Raw genomic sequence first — 21,637 nt, 5'->3', positions numbered from 1 at the left:
TTGTATCTGAACATTCTTAATCCAACAAGGACAAGGGCTTCCTCATAGCTGCCTAGCTGGAGCCTACCTCCAACCTCGTCTAGTCTTTCTTAGGCCATATCCAATTAAGGCAGTGCTAAAGACAGCAAACAGGTAGTAGAAAGCGGATGGGTATTTCAGGGAGGGTCTTGAGACCTTTCACATTCCTCCATCAACAGTCACCTTATCTGGCAGGAATGCTATTTTGCGAGAGGGCAGTTATTTGATTTAGAGGACAGTCACAACAGGCTGTTGGAACTAAGTACATGACTTTTATTATCCAGAGCTGTTGCTTTCTCAAAATATCTGTCTTTTTCTTGTTTTAGGTTGGGGTAATACTGTTAAGGAATCTCACAAGTGATACTTTTTCCTATTCTGTGAGATAGCTGCGGTTCTTAGCAGAAACAGTGAATCCTTAGTGTTTGCGGGTGCCTATCACTGAACTGGAGGTGTTAGTCAGTGGCAGGACTTTGAGGTCACCCAACTGGATTCTGAGAAACCAGATGCCATTTCTAGGCAAAGACAAGTATATGAGGCACTGTGTGAACCCCTAACTCTGAAGCTGCATAGAGCTCTTGGGGACACTCAATATAGACACTTGTCTAAAGAGTTTCAGTGTTTTTTCCCATTTCCTGCAAGGGAAGGTGAGAGGGACAGAACAAGAGAATGACAAAGTATGCTAATGTTTAACATAAGATCTTTGTGACTCTATGCTTAAATGCCATGTGTAGTTTGAGAACTCAATATCAGGAGGCTGACTCTCCTTCTCCCTAAAGGGAACCCTGAATAAGACCATTTACTTAATTTTAGATTTTTATCGTTAGAGCATTATCCCACTATTTCTGCAGAGCAAAACAGGAGATTAAAAAGCTGTGGTTATCCATATCAGATTCACACACGTTTAGCCCCTCAGCTTTGCATCATGGAAGGGGTAAGGGATCACGAGAGCTCACCCCTCCCTGAGGGTCGGACTATTGACAGTCAATGGTGATTAGGGGAATGGGTGTCATTTTCCTCCTTGGTTGCTTCTGATCTAGTTTACCTCCTCCCCACACTCATGCAAGCAATTAAATACATTCCTCTCTCTCTCTCTCTCTCTCTCTCTCTCTCTCTCTCTCTCTACACACACACACACACACACACACACACACACACACACACACACACACACATCTCAGACAGCAGATTACAAAGCCAACAAGAGTCTCTTCTGTGTCTTATTTTCTTCAACTGAGAGGAAACTGGAATTGAGAGCTCTTGGCTCTCAACCACAAGTATCCTCCACGAGACACACTATGTGCTTTGCGTACGTGCAACATGATCAACAACCCATCAGTACACAGCGGTTAAGGAATCACCTGTAATGGCAAAATGAAAACCTTCTGTCTAGCTTTTTATTCTTCTGTACTTCCCTCCCAAACGAAAGTTAAGTCTGCTGTCTACTCTGAAAAGAGCAATTGTCGAAACTGAATTTTAACTGTTTACTTTTATAAAGCAGTGTTTCAGAAGTAAAAAACTAAGGCTTACCTGATTAGTGCTAGCATGCCTTGCTAGCATGAGAACCCGAATTTGATCTCTAAAACCTATTTCATAATTATTAAAAATCTATGCGTGGTAGTGTTCACTTGCAATCCTAACTCTGGATGGAATCCCTGAAATTTGCAGGCTACCTATTCTAGCCTATCCGTTGAGTTATTTGCTGTTTTGGGCCAGGAAACAAGATAGAACTAAGGAACAACAGTAAGGTTGTTCTCCGGCTTTCTACATGCATGTGTACACAGGTGCAAGTAAACCAGCTTATAACACACACACACACACACACACACACACACACACACACACACACACGCACAAAGCGAGAATCCAAAAACAGACTACTCCTTTGAAGAAGCAGAAAAAGCATGTGCTGAACTATTTCTTTTACATAGATTCCTCAAAAATGGTGTAGCTGATGGTACTGGCTGGTTTTGTGTTGACTTGACACAAGATTGATCTGTGTCATAAGATCTGACACAAGTTGTTAGAAAGAAGGGAGCCTTAGTTGAGGAAATGCCTCCATAAGAGCCAGCTGTCAGCCATTTTCTCAATTAGTGATCAGTGGAGGATGGCCTAGCCCATTGTGGTTGGGCTCAAGCTGGGCTGGTGGTCCTAGGTTCTATAAGAAAGCAGTCTGAGCAAGCTAGGAAAGTAATGTGAAAGTGTAAGCCCAATAAATCCTTTTGTCTCCAATTTGCTTTTGGGTTTCATCACAGCAATAGAAACCCTAACTGAGACCCAAGTGTTAAATGGGACTTCTGAGAAGCATGGAGAAGGTGGTGAGCAAACAGAAGTATGCACTGACACTATGTGGACGGCAGAGTTGAGAAGCTTGCATCCGCCCTACAGTAGACATCTGAGCCCTAGTCCCTGGAAACATGGTGTTGACTGCAGTTGGCCTTCTCTGAAGTCAAACCATGAGAGTCTGGGAGGCCAGGGAGTTGAGGATACAGTTAACAGTGAAGAGCTCAGTGTAAGCAGCACAAGTGAATCCATTACTGAAGTTCAAGCTAGAATTTGGACAACAGAGCTGACAATGAATAGAGAAGAGTCATGGTTCCAGCCCCAAACAAGTAATGTATAATCTTTTAATGTATAATCCCTTCCAGGGTACATGGAGGATGCATTTCCATATTGTTTTTGTGAAAGAGAAAATACTGGGTGTGTCAGGTAAAGACAGAGAAACAAGTGTGCTTATCTTTCCAATGCAAGGGCCAAGAGCACAGTCATAATCAGGGTTTTATACAGTTACCCAAGTACTTTGTATGTAGCTGACAGAATTCAGGAAAGTTTATAAAATATGATTTTATAGAAGACACAATTACTAGCACTTTGTAAGTCATACATGCTATTCCTTTGAAAGAGACAAAAAAAAGCATCTGGAATAGAATATTAATGTAAAATAAATTAGAAAAAAGGTAACTGTGCCTACAGCACAACAGAAAAAAATGCAGTATTGAGGATCATGTGTTATGAAGGTAGTGACACTACGTTATATAGCTTTGCTGTGCACTGTTCCTAGTGACAATTTATGTTGGAGATGGCAGTCACACCGTTTCATCTTGAGTCCGGGGCGGGGACGAATTTTGAGTCAGCAGATTAAAGGTCAAGTTGAAGACTTGGAGTCAGTCCTTTAATTATATGGGGTTGGGTTTCCTGATCTCTAAGATGTGGGTTACATTATGTGTGTGTCACTGGATATGAATCAAATATGACAATATACAGGGAAGTGGTTGACAATGTATCATGTATGATATGAGTAGCCATGTTCTAAGGTTGTTGGTAGTTTCCTATACACCATTGCATCCTGACTTCTTATATCAGTTATACTTTACAGACTGATTATCCTCTCAGCCACACTTGATTATTTTATACTCGCATTTGATATATATCACACTTGATATAAGTACTTGATTACTATATTTTATACATATATATTACTTTATACTTATGGCTTTGTCTCCCTGGCCTTCTTTTAAAATGGTTTCATAGATGTGAATGCTAGAGCAGACTTAAGACCTTCATATTTGAAGTGCTTTGCCTTGACAGTTGGTCCTAGCATTTTGCTTTTTCTGTCCTTTCCACATTGCTGTGTGGGTCTGTAGGAAGGAAGGTATAAGAGCAGTGGCTGGGGTTCTCCCACCATAACCATTCAATGCTCTAATGTGCAGAATAAACGTGTGTCCATTTAAAACTGTGTCCTTAAATCAAATGTTAGAGCAGTGGTTCTCAACCTGGGAGTCATGACCCCTCAAGTGACCTTTTCATAAGGTCACCTAAGACCATCAAGAAACACAGATATTACAACTGCAAAATTACAATTGTGAAGTAGCAATAAAAATAATGTTATGGTTGGGAATCACTATAACATGAGGAACTGTGTCAAAGGGTCACAGCATCAGAAAGGTCGAGAACCACTGTGTTTTAGCTTTTTCATTTGGAGCATCCAGTAGTCATGTATAAAGATTTTACTGGAAAAAATTATTAGACAAGTGGGCAAAATATTCCCTGACTCCTGTTGTTTGAAGAATGTTTTGGTAAGATCTCTTTTTAAAGAATACACAAGCTATTTTCAGCAATAAAATTTTATCATCCTGCTTTTCACTTTGTTAGTTGGGAGAAATATTTCTCTCATGATATTTCATAAATGAAAGGCTACATCCCAGTATGCTAAAAAGCTAAGTATTAAAAGCATCTTTGGAAATGTCTTCTATTAAAGTGATGGGGAAGAGGGAGGTCTGATTTCTTAACTGATCTGGTTAGTGCAAGGAGGGAGACTGCTGATTTTTCCAGCACTTAAAGTCATTTTTTCTTGATTAATAACAAAAGTAGAGTGCATATCTTTTAATGATTGAGCAAGCATTTTTGAATTTTTTATGTATTTATTTATTCCCCTAATATTTATGAGGATCACTGTTCTATTTTCTGTAGAAAATAATAATAATAATCCTCAGGTGATACCGGATCAAGCTGGCATGGTATTTCTCTCATAGAGGTTATTATTCTAAATGTCCTTCTATTATAGAGTAACTGATTTAAGATGTGTAGTTGAATCAGATGGCTAAAAGCTCAGTTGTTTGCTTTAAAAATAAGTTCTTGGCTTTATATTAACTCATTATTTTTATCTTTGTCCCCAAAACTAAATGCAAAAACCATTTTGCTTATTGGAGCCTTCTGATTTAGTTGAAATGCGGGGTCTCTGGCATTTGTCTGACTGTATAGCCCTATTTTTAAATAAAGTGAATATTGAATGAATGGTTTTGCAAATCAATTTCACAAGTGAACGTAATTAAAATAATCCTTCTCATATGACACCTATTCTCGGGGGATTGCAGTTTTCAGCCTTATAATAACCATGGCATCAGCAGCATCAATCTATAACTCCATTGCTTATGTAGATGAAATCGCCATACTCCCAGGTCTAATAGCGTTTTAAATACACGGTCATTTGTCCAACTGGACGAGCTATACTCCCAGATCTAATTGAGACCTTCCCTCTGACTTGGTCTTCAGGATACTCTGTAGCAGCTTCTGTTCTTGTTAGCTTTCTGTTTCCCTTGTTATTTGGGGGAAATTTTGTGCAGATACTTGTGGGGGTATTTTTTAACAGAACATAAGCAAAGCAGATGTGACTGCTCTAACTCTGGCCATCCATTTTTCAATACCTGCCGAGGTTTCTTCAGGGTAACAGATAGGAGATAGCTGGAGGCTGATGTATGAGGGAGAAGACCCTCTCCTTCCCACTGGGGAATGAGCAGACCAAGATTTAGATACAGAGTGGACAGGGGGCTTAGTCTCTGCCCTCATACCTATTGACAGGTTACCTTACCTTTTTCATAAAGGGATAATACACTTGATATCAAGGTCACATAATGTATGGGAGTGGAAAGTGCTCTATAAGCCAAAGTCACACAGCTAGAGGGCACTTTTCCCTGTTTCTTTTGTATGGGAGTAAATGAAGAACATATTGGTCGCCTTCAGAGAGGGTCGGTTAAATCTCCAGGGAGCTCATTCTTTTGAGTGCTTACGTGGCAGGCAGATTTCGGAGACTGTCTTTCCTCTAACACAAACATGGGAAGCTATCATGTTTGAGCCTGTAAAGCTGCCTGGTTTTTAATACAGAAATTTCTTGGATGTGTTATTTTCAGTCTCCCACATTACATATGGTGCATTTCCTGGTCTGGTCAAATATAGGTCATTGTATCTGAATGAACGTGCTGTATGCAAATCCTAAGTCCTTCATCGCACTTCAACCCTTTGAGATAACATCAAATCGTGCATCCCCTTGAGGAGTAGAGTTCTTATAAACAGCGTCATTAGTATGTTTGAAGAGTTTTAGAATTTACAGCATGGTTTCAATATATAATTTCTACTTGAAGTCCAATGTGTGCTCCTTTTGAAAATGAGCGAACCTAGAATTTCGAAGACAAAGAAGTGATGACATTCTGAGCACATTGTTAGGGGTATTCACGACCACAGGGGTCTCTGTAGTCCCCAACATACTTGTTTCAGTTGACACTGTCTGGCACGTTGTATGTGCTTAGCTCTTGGCTATTTCAAGAATATTAACAACCCTGTCCTATCTGGTAAATCCAAAACCAGTGAGCAGGTTAAAAATGCTAATGAGGATGAAGAAGGAGAATTAGTTTCAGGTAAGTTTTAAAAGTGAGTGCTGAGAAAGCAACACTGTACTGTGTGTGAGGGAAATGGTTCTGGGGAGCCCTAGGCCATCCTTGCAAGAGGTTTCAAAGGTTACACCCACACAGGTAATATCACTGAGCAAGAGATAAAATGAGGGGGTGGTGGCATTTGATAAAATGCACAACACTCCTGCATGATTGGGGTCACTATGAAATGCCTGGTAGCTTAATGCTAATTCAGGAAACACTTAAGGATTTCAGAGTTCAACAGCTGGCAGTCTGGTGTCTCTGACAAAATGTGGATCCAAAAGCCTCTTGCTTCGTGGATGTATCCATCACCTTAAGGACCAAGCCATGAGGACATGAGGCTTCAGACAATATTTGAAACCCAGAGTATAACAGTGGATTAAGTTCTGATTCTAAGAGTACAGCTAAGCACATTGGGAACGTCACCTGTAACCCTTGAAGAGGGATCAAGGTGAGATGATTATCAGCCTCCTAGCTTTAATACACAAGAAACTGACCTGTTTGCAATGTAATGTTTCATGGATCTTAGATCAATGAGGAAAGGGAGCTTGAGCCTGTCCTAAAACCCACATCTCCTGAGGACAGAAAAGAACTCAAAGATTTTTTTCAAAGTCATCTGGGACAGTTGAGGGAACAGTTCTAGGTTGTTTGGGATCCAGGAACTGATCTCTGAGCTCCATTTTTGACGCTAAGCAGCTGAGTACTCTTTAATAGCACTGAACTGAGAAAGAATATGGCAAGTGGGTCCAGTCGTGGTACTGCACCCTCTGCTTCCTCCGTCTCTGGGTGTCCGGACATGCTGCTGCACACTGGGCTGGAAGGATGAGTCTGGGAAAGGGTGGGGTTCTGCAGGATCCCAGTGTGGCTGGGAGTGAGCGCCAGAGGTGGGTAAGGTAGGAGAGAGAAGGATTTCAGTGCTGTAGCTCTTTTTATATGAAGGTCTTTAAGGTCTTCAATGAAACAGCTCTCTTAGATAATATTAGCTTGTGCACATGCCTTTATTGGGGTGAACTGGGGGTGCCTGTGGACCTTGGAGAGTGGGACAGAGCTTTCAGGGTAAAGGAAAATCATTGGCTGGAGTTTAAAGTTCTGTGAATGCCTCATTTGTATGGAGACATTCCAGAAATCCCAAGTACTTGCTGGGCGGGTTCTTAGGTGTGTGGGGGTTGGGGCAGTTTGTAGGTCTGCCAAGGAGAGTGGAGAGAGTCAGGATCCCCAAACAAGGTCAGAGGAAGAGAAGCCCTGCTTTTAAAGGTAGTTCTCCATTCTGCACCCAGCTCAGAGGAGCTACCTCATCAAGGTAGACTGCAATCGTGTGTAGCAAGGTTTTCCTACAAGTGGGGTTTGGAAAGCCTGTAGGATTCACTGGTTTTCCAAGTCATAATCATAAGTGATCTTTTGGCCTGTGCTTGGTTTTCCTATGGCTACAGTGTCAGCAGAAAGCATTAACACTAACATAAGCCAATGTGTGTTCCCACACAGCTCTGAAACTCGGTTTCTTCATGGGAAAACAGGTTCTAAGACGATATCATTATTACAACACCTGACATTATGACCTTCAGGTGTCGAGCAACCACTGGTAAAGCTAGTATAAACTGGACTGCATACCACAGGCAAAACAAAATCTCCATAGAAAGCTTGAAATATTCGGTCTGTGTATAATGGTCCATTCTATCAACTAAGGCAGTGAAACCTTTGGGAAAAAACTAGACCCAAGATGTAATACACACACAGTCAGGGTGACCTTTCCCTTCTAGCATTCCAGGATGGTTGTACAATCTTGGTAGTGCTTAGTTCCACAGGGTCACTCCTTAAATTAAGGAGTCCTGTTGATGTCTCAAAGATATCCAAGTTCACCTAGAGTAGCCTCGGTGAACAAAACACACCAAACCACACCAAACCATCGGCTCCTGGATTGTGGTCGATCAGTCAATCATCTCTATGCCCACTGACTGGAAATGGGGCTTTTGTGTGCTGCTAGGCAGCTTGGCTCAGGAACTTGGTTGCTATTGAGAAGGGTGACTTGGTGACCTCAGATCTGTGGGAAACATTGCTAGAGGAACTTCTGAAATCACTTTACAGTTCTAAATGCTGTAGAAATGTATTTAATTTAATAACAATACAGTTTCTCAAGATATAGTCAACAAAAGCAGGTAGATTCTATCGATCTATACATACCTATGAGTTTATCCAGGTAAAAAACATTTCCATTCTATCTTCAGGGGGATAAATGAATAGCCATTTCCACTAATGTTTCACTAATTACTTAATTAGGCTCATGCAGATATGAAATTAGGCAACAGAACGTGAAATCTGCCTTGAAAGCTGCAAACACAGCATCGTTCCCCATTTATCTTGAGTTGGGAACATCTTGGATGTGATGCAGTGAACAGATGCCAAGATGTATCTGTGAACTTTTCACAGAAGAGCCAAGGCAGAGGCGACATCCCCAGCAGCTGTGAACGTCTAGGGAAGACTGATTTCAGAGCGTGACAAATTGTATATCAAGCTTGGCACCAACCATGAATCCTGCTCAAGTCTGGCTTGTGTACTTGATGTCTCTGTCAGCCTCACTGCAGAGAATGGGCAGCAGCGTCTGTTGCCAGCGTCCATTGAGCTGAGTGCCTCTTTGGGCCTGGGATTGCTTTTCCATCCACCCAGACAGGGCCTTGTCCCTACAGAAGAAGACTAACTTCTGCCACTCTATTAGATTGTTATCAGGACACAGGCTTTTCACAGTAAGTTAGGGATAGATTGTGGTAGGATTTGACCCACAATAAGTCTGAAAACTTATGGTAAAACACAAGCCCAAGATGAGGTGCTTTCTAATGGATCCAGGCCCAAGAAAGGGCTTTTGAAGAAGCTGCTTAGAAGTTCCTGTGGGTCATATGGTCTACTCTCTGACTCTTCTTCAGCGACACCCATTAATGGGGACAGCTTATAGTTCTGAATTACATGCCTTTTTGAGGAAGAAATCATGCAGAATTCAGGGCTTGAAGGATGGCTCAGCAATTAAGAGTTCATGCTTGCTCTGCAGTCATGAGAGCTAGAGTCTGATTCAAGGAAGATCCTCTCTCAAAGGAATATTTGGAGAGTGATAGAGGATTACACCAGATGTCCTCTTCTGGCTTCTCTGGGTGTGTACAGGCACATGTACCCGAACACCCACATGTATATACACTCTCATGAACACACATCACACACACACACACACACACACACACACAGACACATCACATATGCACACATAAATAAATGATGAATGAATGAAGAAATGAATGAGTGAATAAGTGAATGATGGATAAATGAATGAATTAATAAATGAATGAAGTCTTTAAAAGTAACAACATTGTGTTTTTGGAGTGTTAGTCCTGATGTACATATTGACAATGGAAGGCAGTTTTCACCCCATGTCTATTGATTCCACCAACCAACCATGCATCACAAATATTCAAGAACACTGCATTTGTACTTGCAATGTACGATCAATATTTAAAAAGTATTTACCTCGCATTATGAATTAGATGGTTTGCTGTAGACAAGAGGAAGTATACAGGTTGACTGCAAACACTGTGCTTTCTTATATGAGAGATTTAAAGTATCTGCAGATTTTTAGTGTTGTTAGGGGGGTCCAAGACACTGAGGAATTGTAGGAAATTGTAGGAAATTTCCACTGTCTCCAATTAAATTGTATTAGCTTAAATGATGAAAGTTGAGAGATTTGCTGAATGCCTGCTATGTACCAAGAATGGGTGTGAAAATTTAAGGCATATTTTATGATAAAATGTCTTCCCTCAGGAAGCGTATGCTTTGGATGTAGGGGAGAAAAGATAAATTTTTTTCCGTGAAGTCTGGTGAGCATAAGAACTCTGGGGAGAATGAAGCAGGGTGTGGAGGCTGGGAGGTGGGTGGTGACTGGAGAAGGCCACCTGGAGATGATGGGGCAGAGCCTGGGGAGGCAATGACAGTGGATGAGAGGGCAGTACAGTCCAGGCAGAGGGACCAAGCACAAAGGGTCCGGGCACAAAGACACCGAGCTGAAGGCATCTTTGATGTGACCAAAACAGGATGGCAGGTAACTGGCGAGAATGAATGAGAGAGTCACCCCCAGGTCCCAGAGAACGAAGGTGATGAAACAGGATCTCCTCTCTTAGACATCAACTTAGAAAGAAGCCTTTACTTTTCTAGCTTCTTTGGATAAACAGAAAGGTCCGGGCCTGATCTCATCTGCTATTTACTCGTGGGGCTCACTTCTTCTCCACCGTGCCATATAATTACACTGTAGAGAAGAAAGGACTGGGTTTACTAAATATAGCAACGTCTGATTATCACCTATCAACCAGGTACTGTGTGTGTGTGTGTGTGTGTGTGTGTGTGTGTGTGTGTGTGTGTGTGTTGTGTGTGTGTGTGTTTAATGTTTTGTCCTTCAGTGGGTTGTGGTTTTAAACTTCTTAGTAAACAACCTGGGCATATAGCACTGGGGGAGTTGGCTGAAGTGATGGCTCAGCCATGAAGAGAATGCTATGCTCTGGAAGAGAACCTGAGGTTTAATCCCACAACCACCAACACCATGCCACTCAGCTTCCTCAGACTCCGGGGAATTCAATACCCTCTTCTGTCCAGCAAGGGCACCTGTACACATCTGTACACATGCATACACACAAATAAAAGTAAAAGGCATTGTCCTTCTTGTTCATCCTCAGCGACGGACTGGGTCAGAGTCCTGATGTGACGCTGGAACTGTGAGGTTATTTAAGAAGAAAACAGGGCCTTGGGAGATAGCTTGGTTGTAGACTGCTTGCTGTGCAAGCAGAAAGACCTGAATTCTGATCCCCAGGTAAAAATGGGGATGCAGGGGTGTGTGTCTTAGAACTATGGCAGGCAGACAACAGGGGCTTGCTGGCCAATAGGATCTAGTGAATCAAAAGATCCCCAGGCTCAGTGAAAGAACTTGTCTCTAAAAGTAGGTGGGAAAATGACTGAGGAAGACACTTGATGTTGAAAACTAGCCTCTACATGCCCTCTCACTTCTACACAGAGGAGTGCCCACATATGATCACAGAGACAAGGAGAGAGAGAGAGAGAGAGAGAGAGAGAGAGAGAGAGAGAGAGAGAGAGAGAGAGAGAGGGAGGGAGATTAAATAAATACAAATGCATGTGTTGCATAGCTGGTTCCTTGGCTAAGACATTCCATTCAGGGAAAGAGAGGCTCACAAAATGGAGAACTTATAAGCACCCCACCCAGTCCAAAGCTAGATAGGCAGTAAATAACAGGTTTGGGGCTTTTCAGTGGCTCTACCTGCAAGGTGAGTTAATGACTCAAAGGATAGAACTTGTGAGTGTTTACTGTACTGGAGTGGGGTTGCTGGTGCATCTGCCTTTCAGTTGTCAAGTGCTCCCATGAGCACCCCCAGTAACTTCTCTGTTTCCTCAGTCTAGACTTGGGGAAAGTGTTTCCTTCATGACTAGTTTGCTCACATCTGCCCAGGAAAAGGTGTTCTAAATGAGCAGAGCTCCTTTCTTAAGTGTGATTTGTTTGGTTGGTTTTTGTTTTGTTTTTGTTTTGTTTTTGTATTGCTTTTTCCTTTTCTTTTTTTTTTTCTATTCAAGTTTGAAAATCGAGAGCAGTACATAATGTACTGCAGGTTTGTAAACAATTTCAGTAAAGGGTAACACATTTTAGTAGTCATTTCTACCACCACCAGTTTTCTTTAAATTAAAAACAAATAAACAAACAAACAAACAAAAAATGTGCAGCAAATGATAAGTGCTTGGCTCTAGGCAGGAAACTATGTTTAAAAAAAAGTAAAAACTATAAGATGTGTGCAGATTAAGTTTAGCACAGTTTCAGAGGGTTACGACCTTACTGCTGGTTTATGGTTCTCTACAGTAATCCAAGCTAAGGTTCCCATCGAGGTTTATGTTTTATTGTGGTAAAATACTTTGGTGGCAAGGAAGTCTTTGTATACATTTGTGTGTAGATGAGGGTGTATTATATACATACCTGGGAGAGGATGCCCCTGCCAGTACATGAGCAGACAGAGGCCAGAGGTTGGCACAGATGTCTTCCTCTGGGGCTTTGCACATTTTATTTTGAAACTTGGTCTCTCATGTAACCTAGAATATATTGTTTTCAGTTAGGCTGGCTTGCCAGCAAGCCCCTAGGATCCCCCTGTTCCCACCCTTCCAGCTCTGGGGTTACAGGCACATGTCCCCAGGCCAAGCAACTACGTGGATAATACTAGGATTCAAACTCAGGTCCTCGTACTAGCTCGGCAAGCACTTTACACACTGAGCCCATCTTTGTAGCTGGAAAGTCATCATTGTCATGTTTTTGGAATCCATGATCAACTTTCTTCCTCCTCCTGCTCCTCCTCCTGTTCCTCTTGCTCCTTCTCCTCCTCCCACTCCTCCTCCTGTTCCTCCTCCTCCTACTCCTGCTCATTCTCCTGCTCCTCCCCCACCCCCTTCTCCTTCTCCAATGCCCTATGGCACGGGGCATTGAGCTTGAAGCTTTGCTCACGCTAGGCAACGCAGTAATAAGGTTCACAAGGCTGTTCCATGTTCCTGAGCCGAAACCATGACCCTGTTTTAGTTCTCAGACATGGTCTTACAAAATAGTTTGTCCTGAACTTGTATTTACTCTGTAGTGTATTTCCCCTTCTCAGAGGTCATAGTTGTGTGTGTGTGTGTGTGTATGTGAAAACAAAAGAGCCCCGTGCCTTTGTGAGCCATCTCAAATCATATATCAAATTCCCTGTTTGTATAAAAAGTTGGAGAATACATAGTCCCCAGCTGAGACTGCCCCTGGAAGTTTACAGCAGATCAGTGTTTACGCTGGTCCCATGACTTGACATATTTACTTCAGAGAAGGAAACTTGGAATATCTGTCGGCCATGTCTGTTTAGTAAAGGCATATGCTAGGCATTTTTGAAAACACAGATATTCACTATAACTCTATGGAATGCTCTTTCTAGCTGTACTTGGGAAAACAGCTTGTGAGAGGATCAGGAACAGAGAGTGCCACACTGAGATACCTGAAGTTCTAGCTTCCGGCATTGCTGACACCAAGTATCTCCCTAACGGGCGGAGACAATTTAATAGAAGCCCAGATGCCGCCTATCCTCTTAAAGAACCTGTCGAGTTCTTTCTCCTCTTCCCATCTCTGTTTTTATTTTCAAACAGACTAAAGACCTCACCAAGAAAAAGGACAGTGAGGAACTGAAACAGACAGAGGATGAGAAAACCAAGCAGATATACAAGAACTGGAAAGAAGACTCTGAATGGCAAGCATCTTGTGAGTACCCAGGATCTCCGCAGCACCATGCAGGGTCTCAGCTGGGCCTTCTAGTGCCAAAGCATCCGGGAGGCATCCAGAGCGCATCCTGGAGAAGTACCTGTCCACTGAGTTGTCTCTCAGGTGTTACCAGTAAATGCTGATTCCTTGGAGACTTGAGTAGCAGAAAGGTTTGGTTTCATCGTTGTACCCTTAAATTAAAGAGAGTTTCTGCTCGGCAGAATTACACACAGCTGTGGAAATAGCCCGCTGAAGAATGTTTCCTGGTTTTTAAAAGATGCCTCTTTCTTGGAGAAGAAACATTATCAATAGCATAAAAATCACCATTTAAAAATTCTGAATTATGAAGGAAGAGACAGGAAAAGTATTAACATGTGAACCTTGCTTTTGTTTTTTTGTTTTTTGAGAAGTTGGCTTTTAAATTGTTTATTTGAATTTGAATTCTTGCTATTCTGTTTTGTTTTTTTCCTCAAGTTCTCAGTAGCGCATATACTTTTAAGCAGTATTTTTTTAACTGACATACCTCAGTTCTCCTTATAGCGTACCACACACATGACATTGTACCACAAAGCACACAGAGTTGACAGGTGGGATATATTTGCACCATTTCCCTGCACCTCTGCCTCTGACCCAGCACTGACTCTCTTTGGAGCTTGTACTCCCAGGGCCAATCCAGAAAGAACAGGATGGACAGAGGGACAGGCAACCCAGGTATGAGGATGGATTAGTCTTCCTGCCATCGACAGAGAAGACCCACTGACAGTCCCCTGAGACTTGTAGAGAGGCTACACCCAAGTAACAAGATTTTCTAGAGGCTCGGAGTCCTGAATTGGTCTACGGTTCCTTTACAACAAATGCCAAAAATTTTGATGAAACAAAAATATTTGCAAGATCCAATTTGTGGCCTTCTGTGCTAAGCCCTGAAACTCCAGTACGATGAAATATTTTCAGTGTGTTTTCAAAGTCAAACATGACAGGATTTAGCCCATAAAGTCTGAATTGTAAAAACGAAAACAAAAGTCCTCCATGAAAACGGGTGGTTGCATCCTGTAATAATCTCTAATACTCTATGGCTAAAACATAGCCCCGTCTATTTTAGAAAGAAATTAATGTTAAAAGGCAGATTGTGGAGCCTGTGTATATTTACTGAGGCGTTCTGAAATTCTCCACATGTTTCCGGGTAAAATCCCTTTACTTTCTGTCTCTCTGGCCAATTCACATTTAGTTAAACCTATAATAGACTCTGGATGTGACCTTCGACCAGCCTCCGTGCCTTTTTCCTAGCTCACCTGCTACCAAGAAGTCCTTCCTGTTTTTTGCTAGTGACTTGGGATGCACTGCGTCCTGACCATAATTGAATCAGGGATTTAATACTGGTCTCTGGCAGCCCTGTCCCTCCCACTAGGCTTCATAGCTTAGTATTTGCCCGGTAATGTAATCTTGCTATACATTTTCTACCCCACAACCTCCTCCTCCTCCTCCTCTGTGTTCCTTTCCTCTCCTTCTCAGTAAGTCGCCAGTTCCATTAAATGCAGATCGGAATTCTGGAGCGAGTGCAAGAGGGGCCTTAAAATGTGATAGTAGGTACTGGGAATGATAGTTAATATGAACACAAAACCAACTCTGCCTGGAGCCTTCTCAGTGTACTGAGTCTGCTGTCTCTGTGGGCTCTGAATGTGACCCTTGGCAAGGCTGATGGACTAACTCAGACACTGTTACCTTTCTAGTGCGAAAATCTAAGGCAGCTGATGAGAAGAGACGCTCCTTAGCGAAACAAGCCCGGGAAGACTACAAGAGGCTTTCTCAGAGGGGAAGGAGTGGCGACGGGCTGCAGAACCCACTGTCTGGTCCACAGAAGCCCAAAAGACCTCCTCTTCCTCCGAAGCCCCAGTTCCTACAGCCGCTGGGAAGCCCTCCAAAGTCTTTAGGGTAAGAAGCCACACAGATGGCTTCCTTCATAAGCCCTGGGATGGGCTAATTAGAGCTGTGTGTCTTGGGGCATGGGATGGGGGTGGGTGCTCGTGTTGGCCCACTGCTTAGTCAGCGCAGGCTCGCCTCTAACCAGTCTTCCTTGACTCCTTTCTTTCCTGTAAGATATATCCACTGTGGCTAAAGTTAGAACCCAACTGCAGGGTGAAGATGTCAGGTGACTTGCTGTTCCCCACCTTCACCCAGTGGCAATAGGCTAACACTGGGGAACTAGGGGGAACATGGAGGGCAGAACAGTGTTTAATGAGCAACATTGCCTCTAGTCACCAAAATAATAACATTAGAATCCTGGGGCAGGTAGACTTATTCCCAGAACTACTTTTTATTGCTGGAGTCAGGGTTTGATGGCAGAGCCAAGATCATATTTTCAGAATTTTGAAATGCTCTATTTTGGGACAAAGCATCTCTCTTATTTGGCCATAAAGGTAACTTTACTTTCTAGGGACAACATGTGCTAGAAGATAAAAAAGAAAGCTAGAGTGATATCCAGAAGAAAACAGCATCTTTCGTGTTTACTGACTACCAAATTCTTTTTTTGACTTATATAGAATATTATTGATATTCTAATTTTTATTTGTTTGCTTGTAGTAGGGTTCAAACCCAGGGCCTTTCACATGTTAGGCAAGCAGTCTGCCACTGAGCTATATCTTCCACCCTAAAATTCCCACATTTAGAAAGAAATGTTTAAGATCAATTATTGATCATGTGATTGATCACATGATCTAGACTGTGGTTAGCATTGTCTCTTGAAATAAAAACTAAAAATACTTCTCTGTTAAGAGTTTTAACAAACAAACAAATGAACAAAATCTATTCTTTTAATTGTTTAAGTCATTCTTTTTTCTAACTGAGGACTATGACCTAAGCGGAAACACAAGAGTAAATTATTTCCCCTACTTAATAATCACTTCTACTTACTCCACCGAAGGTTCCAGATTGAGATGTGGTGACCAGCACTAAATGACACAGCACACAGTTTGGGAAATGAAGTTTTATTTTCCCCCCTTACAAGTAAAAATAAAACGTCAGGAAATACACACCTCCTGAGCTTCGTAACAGGTCACACATGGGCTCCCACATGTGGCCTTGTCTAGTGTAACTCTGGCTACAGAGCCTCAGGCAGCCTTTCTGGTTTGCTAGGCCCTAGCATGGGGTATGTCTCACCTGATGTCTTTCCTATATGTTTTTAGGACACAGTATATGGATGTCAAGGAGAGTGGCCTTTTAGAGAGTAGGAGACAGTTTCCGTCAGCAGTACTCAGCTTGCTCTTTTTTAAGGCAGTGTAGAATAGCTCTCTGAGTGTCAGAATAGATAGGGCTGGGCCTGGGACTCTGGGCAGTTATGACAGAGGTTAGCCAGGAGCCAACCGAGAGAAAGACAGACACTAGCTGTCCCACGTATGTGGAGTTTTAGTCTCTCGCTGAGGATTATGTGGAGAAAAGGAAGCTAATGTGGAAACTAACATGAGAATTTGTCAAATAATCTAATGTGTATGCAAGGTCAGCTTCCGGAAAAGTCAAATATTGTAAGATATTTTCTCTTAAATCCTCTGAATGCCAAAAATAATAAAACATAGCCATATTTGCATATATATGTGTGTGTGCACGCATGTATGTCTGCGTGCGTGTGTGTGCACGTGTACACACACACATGCAAGCATGCACACATGTACACGCATGTTTGCAGAGCTGTTAAGTACCATGAAACTCATGGCATACACAATTTGTTGCCAGCAGAAGCACCAAGAGCCACATTAATCTGTACCATGGAAGATTCCAGTAGCTCATTCAGTCTCTTTGTTTTAGATTTAGAGCCTGCTCACCTAGTGGCTTGTTGAACAGGACTTGGGCGAATATTTATTACACCTCTGCGCTGCCTTCTGTCGTAGAACCATCTGTGCAGGACGTCCTTCTGATGCTGAGTTGGTTTCAAAATGGCGCTGTTGCTAGTTTTCCCTCTCTAGTCTGCAGACATCTTCCCTTTACCTTCTTGGTCCTAGAGCATCTTTTAGTAGAAAGAAACCTCTTCAAACTGTGAGAGAAGAAGCAAGTGAGGGAGGTGAGCAGAAATGGAGAATTTGAGGAAAGGCGCGGAATGAAGGACTCAGGAAGGCAGCTTGCTCACTGCGTGCAGTGGACTTTGTCTGCACGGCCACACTCTCCGGGAAAACAGCTTCAGTTCTGAACGCTTCTTTTCCCAAATGCTAATTGGAAGTTAGTGGATCTTCTCACCCGTAGTAAAATGAATTTAAATCTAACCCCGCATGGTTATTGCTCTGACTGGTCCAGATAAATGTGTTTTCTTCTCTCTGATCTTGGGAGCCATAGAGCACCTAACCTACCACTAACTCTGCCTTTCGATTAGATGTTGGAAATGGAAATACAAGTAATTCTCCCCCCACCTCTTCCTCCTTTCTCTTCTCCCTCTTCCTTTCACACCCCCTCTTCCTTCTCCCCTTTTTCTCCTCCCTCTCTGTATAAAGTTGTCCCTCAGTATCTGTGGAGGAAATTCCCAAGGGCCCTTGGAGATCAAATTGTGAAGGATGCTCAAGACCCTTTTATAAAATAGTGTGTTTTCCTGTAATGAATTCATAGTCTCTCTACACTTTGATCTCCAAATTACGTATAATGACTAATACAATGAAAGTGCTATATAAATAAGCAAACATTACATAATATTGTTTGGAGAATAATATTCTCCAAAATGGAGAAGCAAAAATATCTATGTTTAGTACAGTTGCAATTGTTTTTTTTAATATTTCCAGTCCTCCATTGGTTAACTTGATGCAGACCAGTTTTTGTGTGCATACATATGTATACATACACATATAAACATATACATGCATATGTATGTGTGTCAGGCTATACACATATACATATATATGATGGATCATTATTTCTTTTTGTGCCTAAATTACAGTTGAAACTTTAATTCTCCTTTAGGACAGATTTATAATTACAGGACAGATTATAAGATAACACATTTACAATTAGACTATCCTAAATTACCATAAGCTTAATTTTCATTGAAAATTCTTACAATATATTCTGATCACAGTTCTCCCTCATCTCTGATTATAAAATAACACATTTATAATCAGATTATTTTAAATTACCATAAATTTAATTTTCATTGAAAATTCCTACAATTTATTTTGATCACAGTTCTCCTTCATCTCCTTCCAGGTCCTCCCCACACCCCCACCCCCATCCAACTCTACATCTTCTTTCCTTCTGAGTTTGGAAAATGAGCAACAAACAAAACAATAAAAAATAATTTAAAAACAAACAGTGAAGATGTATAAGACACACACACAAATAAAACGTTTGAAATACAAAATTCAAATCATATTATAGAATCAGAAGACCAGTGAGATTAAAGAAAAAAAAAAAACAAACAAACCAAAAGCCCTAACAAAGCATCATGATACAAAAAAAAAAAAAAACATTCCCTGAAAACACTGTTGAGTTTGTTGTGTGTAGGACATGGGGCCTCCTTTAAGGGTGGTTTGTACACCCAGTGAGGAGATTGATTTTTTTTCCTTTGTAAGTGGTCGTCAGTTGGAGATAGCTTTGCGGTTAGTGATGGGAGTTCACATCCACTCCCCACCCTCAGCACTGGATCCCATCTGACATGGACGTGCGCAGGCCCTGTGCTTGCAGTCACGGACTCTTGAGTTCATGTGTATGCCAGTCCTGTCATAGCTGGAAGACACAGCTTCCTCGATGCCATCCGCCCCTTCGGGCTCTTAGACCCTTTCTGCCTCTTCTTCCATAGCTTCCTGAGCCCCAAGGAAAGGGTTGGTAAAGATATCTTATTTATGGCTGAGTGTTTCCAGGTCTCTTACTCTGCAGAATGTCTGACTGTGGGTCTCTGAATTAGGTCCTGTCTGCTATCGGTAGAAGATTTTCTGAGGTTGACTGATCTATGCATATAGCAGAAGGGAGGACATTATTTCAAATTAGTCATCTCTAACTTGAGAACCATCTTACCCATGACAGGAATCAGGGAGTGATAAGGACCAAGACCAGCTTCACCCAGGAGGAAATCATCCGATGGTTCAAAGAGGAACAGCTGCCATTCCGAGCAGGTTACCAGAAAAACTCAGACACCATTGCTCCCTGGTTCCATGGTGAGTTCTGAGACTATTTCTAATGACAGACTGAGCAGTGCTCACTTCAAGAATGGCAAACAAGCAGTAAGGGCTTTCTCTTCCCTTCTTTATTTGTGCTATGCTTTCACCTTGCTTCCATGAAGCCTGTTCTTAAAGGCTTTACAGAGAGCTGTCTGCTCTGAGTGTTAGAAAGCACTCAGCATTCATGGCCACTGCAATGATGGGGGTTAATCCTTCACCACAAATATAATCCAGGGAGGGTGGGAAAAGCAGGACTTCGTAGGGACTCGGTAGAAAGAGTGACTTCAGCACATGCTATTGTCTTCCTCCACTAGGAAGTCAGTGGTTTGATGTACTGAGACAGCATTAGCAGGCGGAAGGCCAGTTATACACCACCTCTTTCACAACCAGTTGAGTGACCTTGAAAAAACAATGGTCTCTTTCTATCGCTGCTCAACCTACTTGGGCCCTAATTTTCTCTTAAATGAGAATCTGGAGCTTTTTAAAAATTCACTTTACATCCCAAACATAGCCTCTCTTCCTCTTTTCTTTCCTGCCCCGCCCTTCAAAATCCCCTCTCCCTGTTGAATGGGAGCTTCCCTTGGGTATCACCCCATCCTGGGTCATCTAGTCCCAGCAGGCCTGGCATATCTTTTCCCATGAGGCCTATCCAGGCAGTCCAAGTAGGGGTAAGAAGATCCAACATCAGGGAACAGAGACCACACAGCTCCCCCTGCCCCCACCAGTTCCACTTGTTAGGGGAACCACGTGAATACCGAGGTACATGCTAGCTACAGATGTGGGAGGTCTATGTCCAGCTCCTGTATGCTCCCTGGTTGGTCCTGTGACTGATCCTTTCTTTCTGTTGCTCGAGCAAGTCTGCAAGGTGGAGTTGTTTGAGTCCTTGGACAGTATTAGCTGATGGCTTCAGCATTTGGCTTAAGATACTTGGTTAATTAGGCCTCCTCTGTCAACCTAGGTCATACTCCCTGACTGCTTCATTTCAAGAAAAGCCAGTTGTTTCTTTCAGACCTGTGGATAGGAACTGGACCTATAATATACAAAGTGATCAGTCGAACCACAACACAAAAAATAAAAGAAGGAATTACCTGTGGCCGAATTGAACTTACTACCTAAGTACTATATCCAAGGCAATGTCTCCCACTTAGCAAACAGAGTGTCTTGGTTTGAACTTCGAGTAAGGCATCTTACTTTTTAGAATTGTCATTTTCCACATAAACAGACCACAGAAAATGAGTTCTGAAAAGCACAGCAAGAACAACCCCTTCTAAAACCCTAGCTCAGCTGTGAGACTTTTTCCTGATAGCTGCTTTTAGTAGCTGAATGTCAGCAGAACTGCCAGGTGTCCTTCAGCATGGGCATTTGAGGGTTGGCCTTTGGTTGTCATTGCTCCTGAAGGAGCCCCGTGCTCTTCTGTGGCAGGGCTGCAAGCCTCCATCCCTCTGTGGTGTGCTGATGCTGTCAGAGACAACAGAGGGAACTCTGCTGATTCTGCATGCCTGCAGGACAGCCACCTCCACTGTCTGCTGCCTTCTGTTTCCTTCTAAGATAAGCATAGGAAATCAGCCTTTGTGTCTTGTGTGTCCTTGTACAATTGTTGTGTGCCGTTTTCCCTGATTATGAGAGCAGTCATATTTTCGTTTGATTGTTGTTTTAAACAGCAGGGTATGAAAATTGGAAGCGTGAGCTGATGTCATTAAGAATCCTGATATGTGAACTGGCAGTTCTCGTGGAAAGAGTTGCAGAAAGCTAGAGGACGAGGCAGGGCTAAAAATCCAATGGGAACGTTGCCTAGAAAACACAAGTGTGCAGTGAGTGGTACACATACTGTTTTATAAATATGACATTGTTGTTGATTCATTCTTATACAAATATTTATCATAGTTGTAAGCAAATAAATAATGCAATAAATAAATAATGGGATAATAAATATGCAGTCAGGTGGCCGACATAAATCCTCGACTTCCCTTTTAGGAAGACAGAATTTCCCATTC

The 21,637-nt window shown here is 42.2% G+C and overlaps 1 protein-coding gene across 1 annotated transcript in view; it reads left to right on the top strand.

Moving 5' to 3' along the window:
* Positions 1–21,637, top strand: part of Sh2d4a (SH2 domain containing 4A) — a 62,376-nt gene that overhangs the window by 27,884 nt on the left and 12,855 nt on the right. The window contains exons 5-7 of the mRNA XM_032919072.1: positions 13,407–13,518; positions 15,246–15,447; positions 19,510–19,640. Coding sequence (XP_032774963.1) covers positions 13,407–13,518; positions 15,246–15,447; positions 19,510–19,640 — 445 coding nt within the window. The remainder of the gene's footprint in view (positions 1–13,406; positions 13,519–15,245; positions 15,448–19,509; positions 19,641–21,637) is intronic.

The sequence above is a fragment of the Rattus rattus genome, chromosome 13 (assembly GCF_011064425.1).
Source record: "Rattus rattus isolate New Zealand chromosome 13, Rrattus_CSIRO_v1, whole genome shotgun sequence".
NCBI lineage: Eukaryota > Metazoa > Chordata > Mammalia > Rodentia > Muridae > Rattus > Rattus rattus.
Note: the sequence above shows the minus strand (reverse complement) of the source record. Positions and strands in the feature narration are given on the sequence as shown.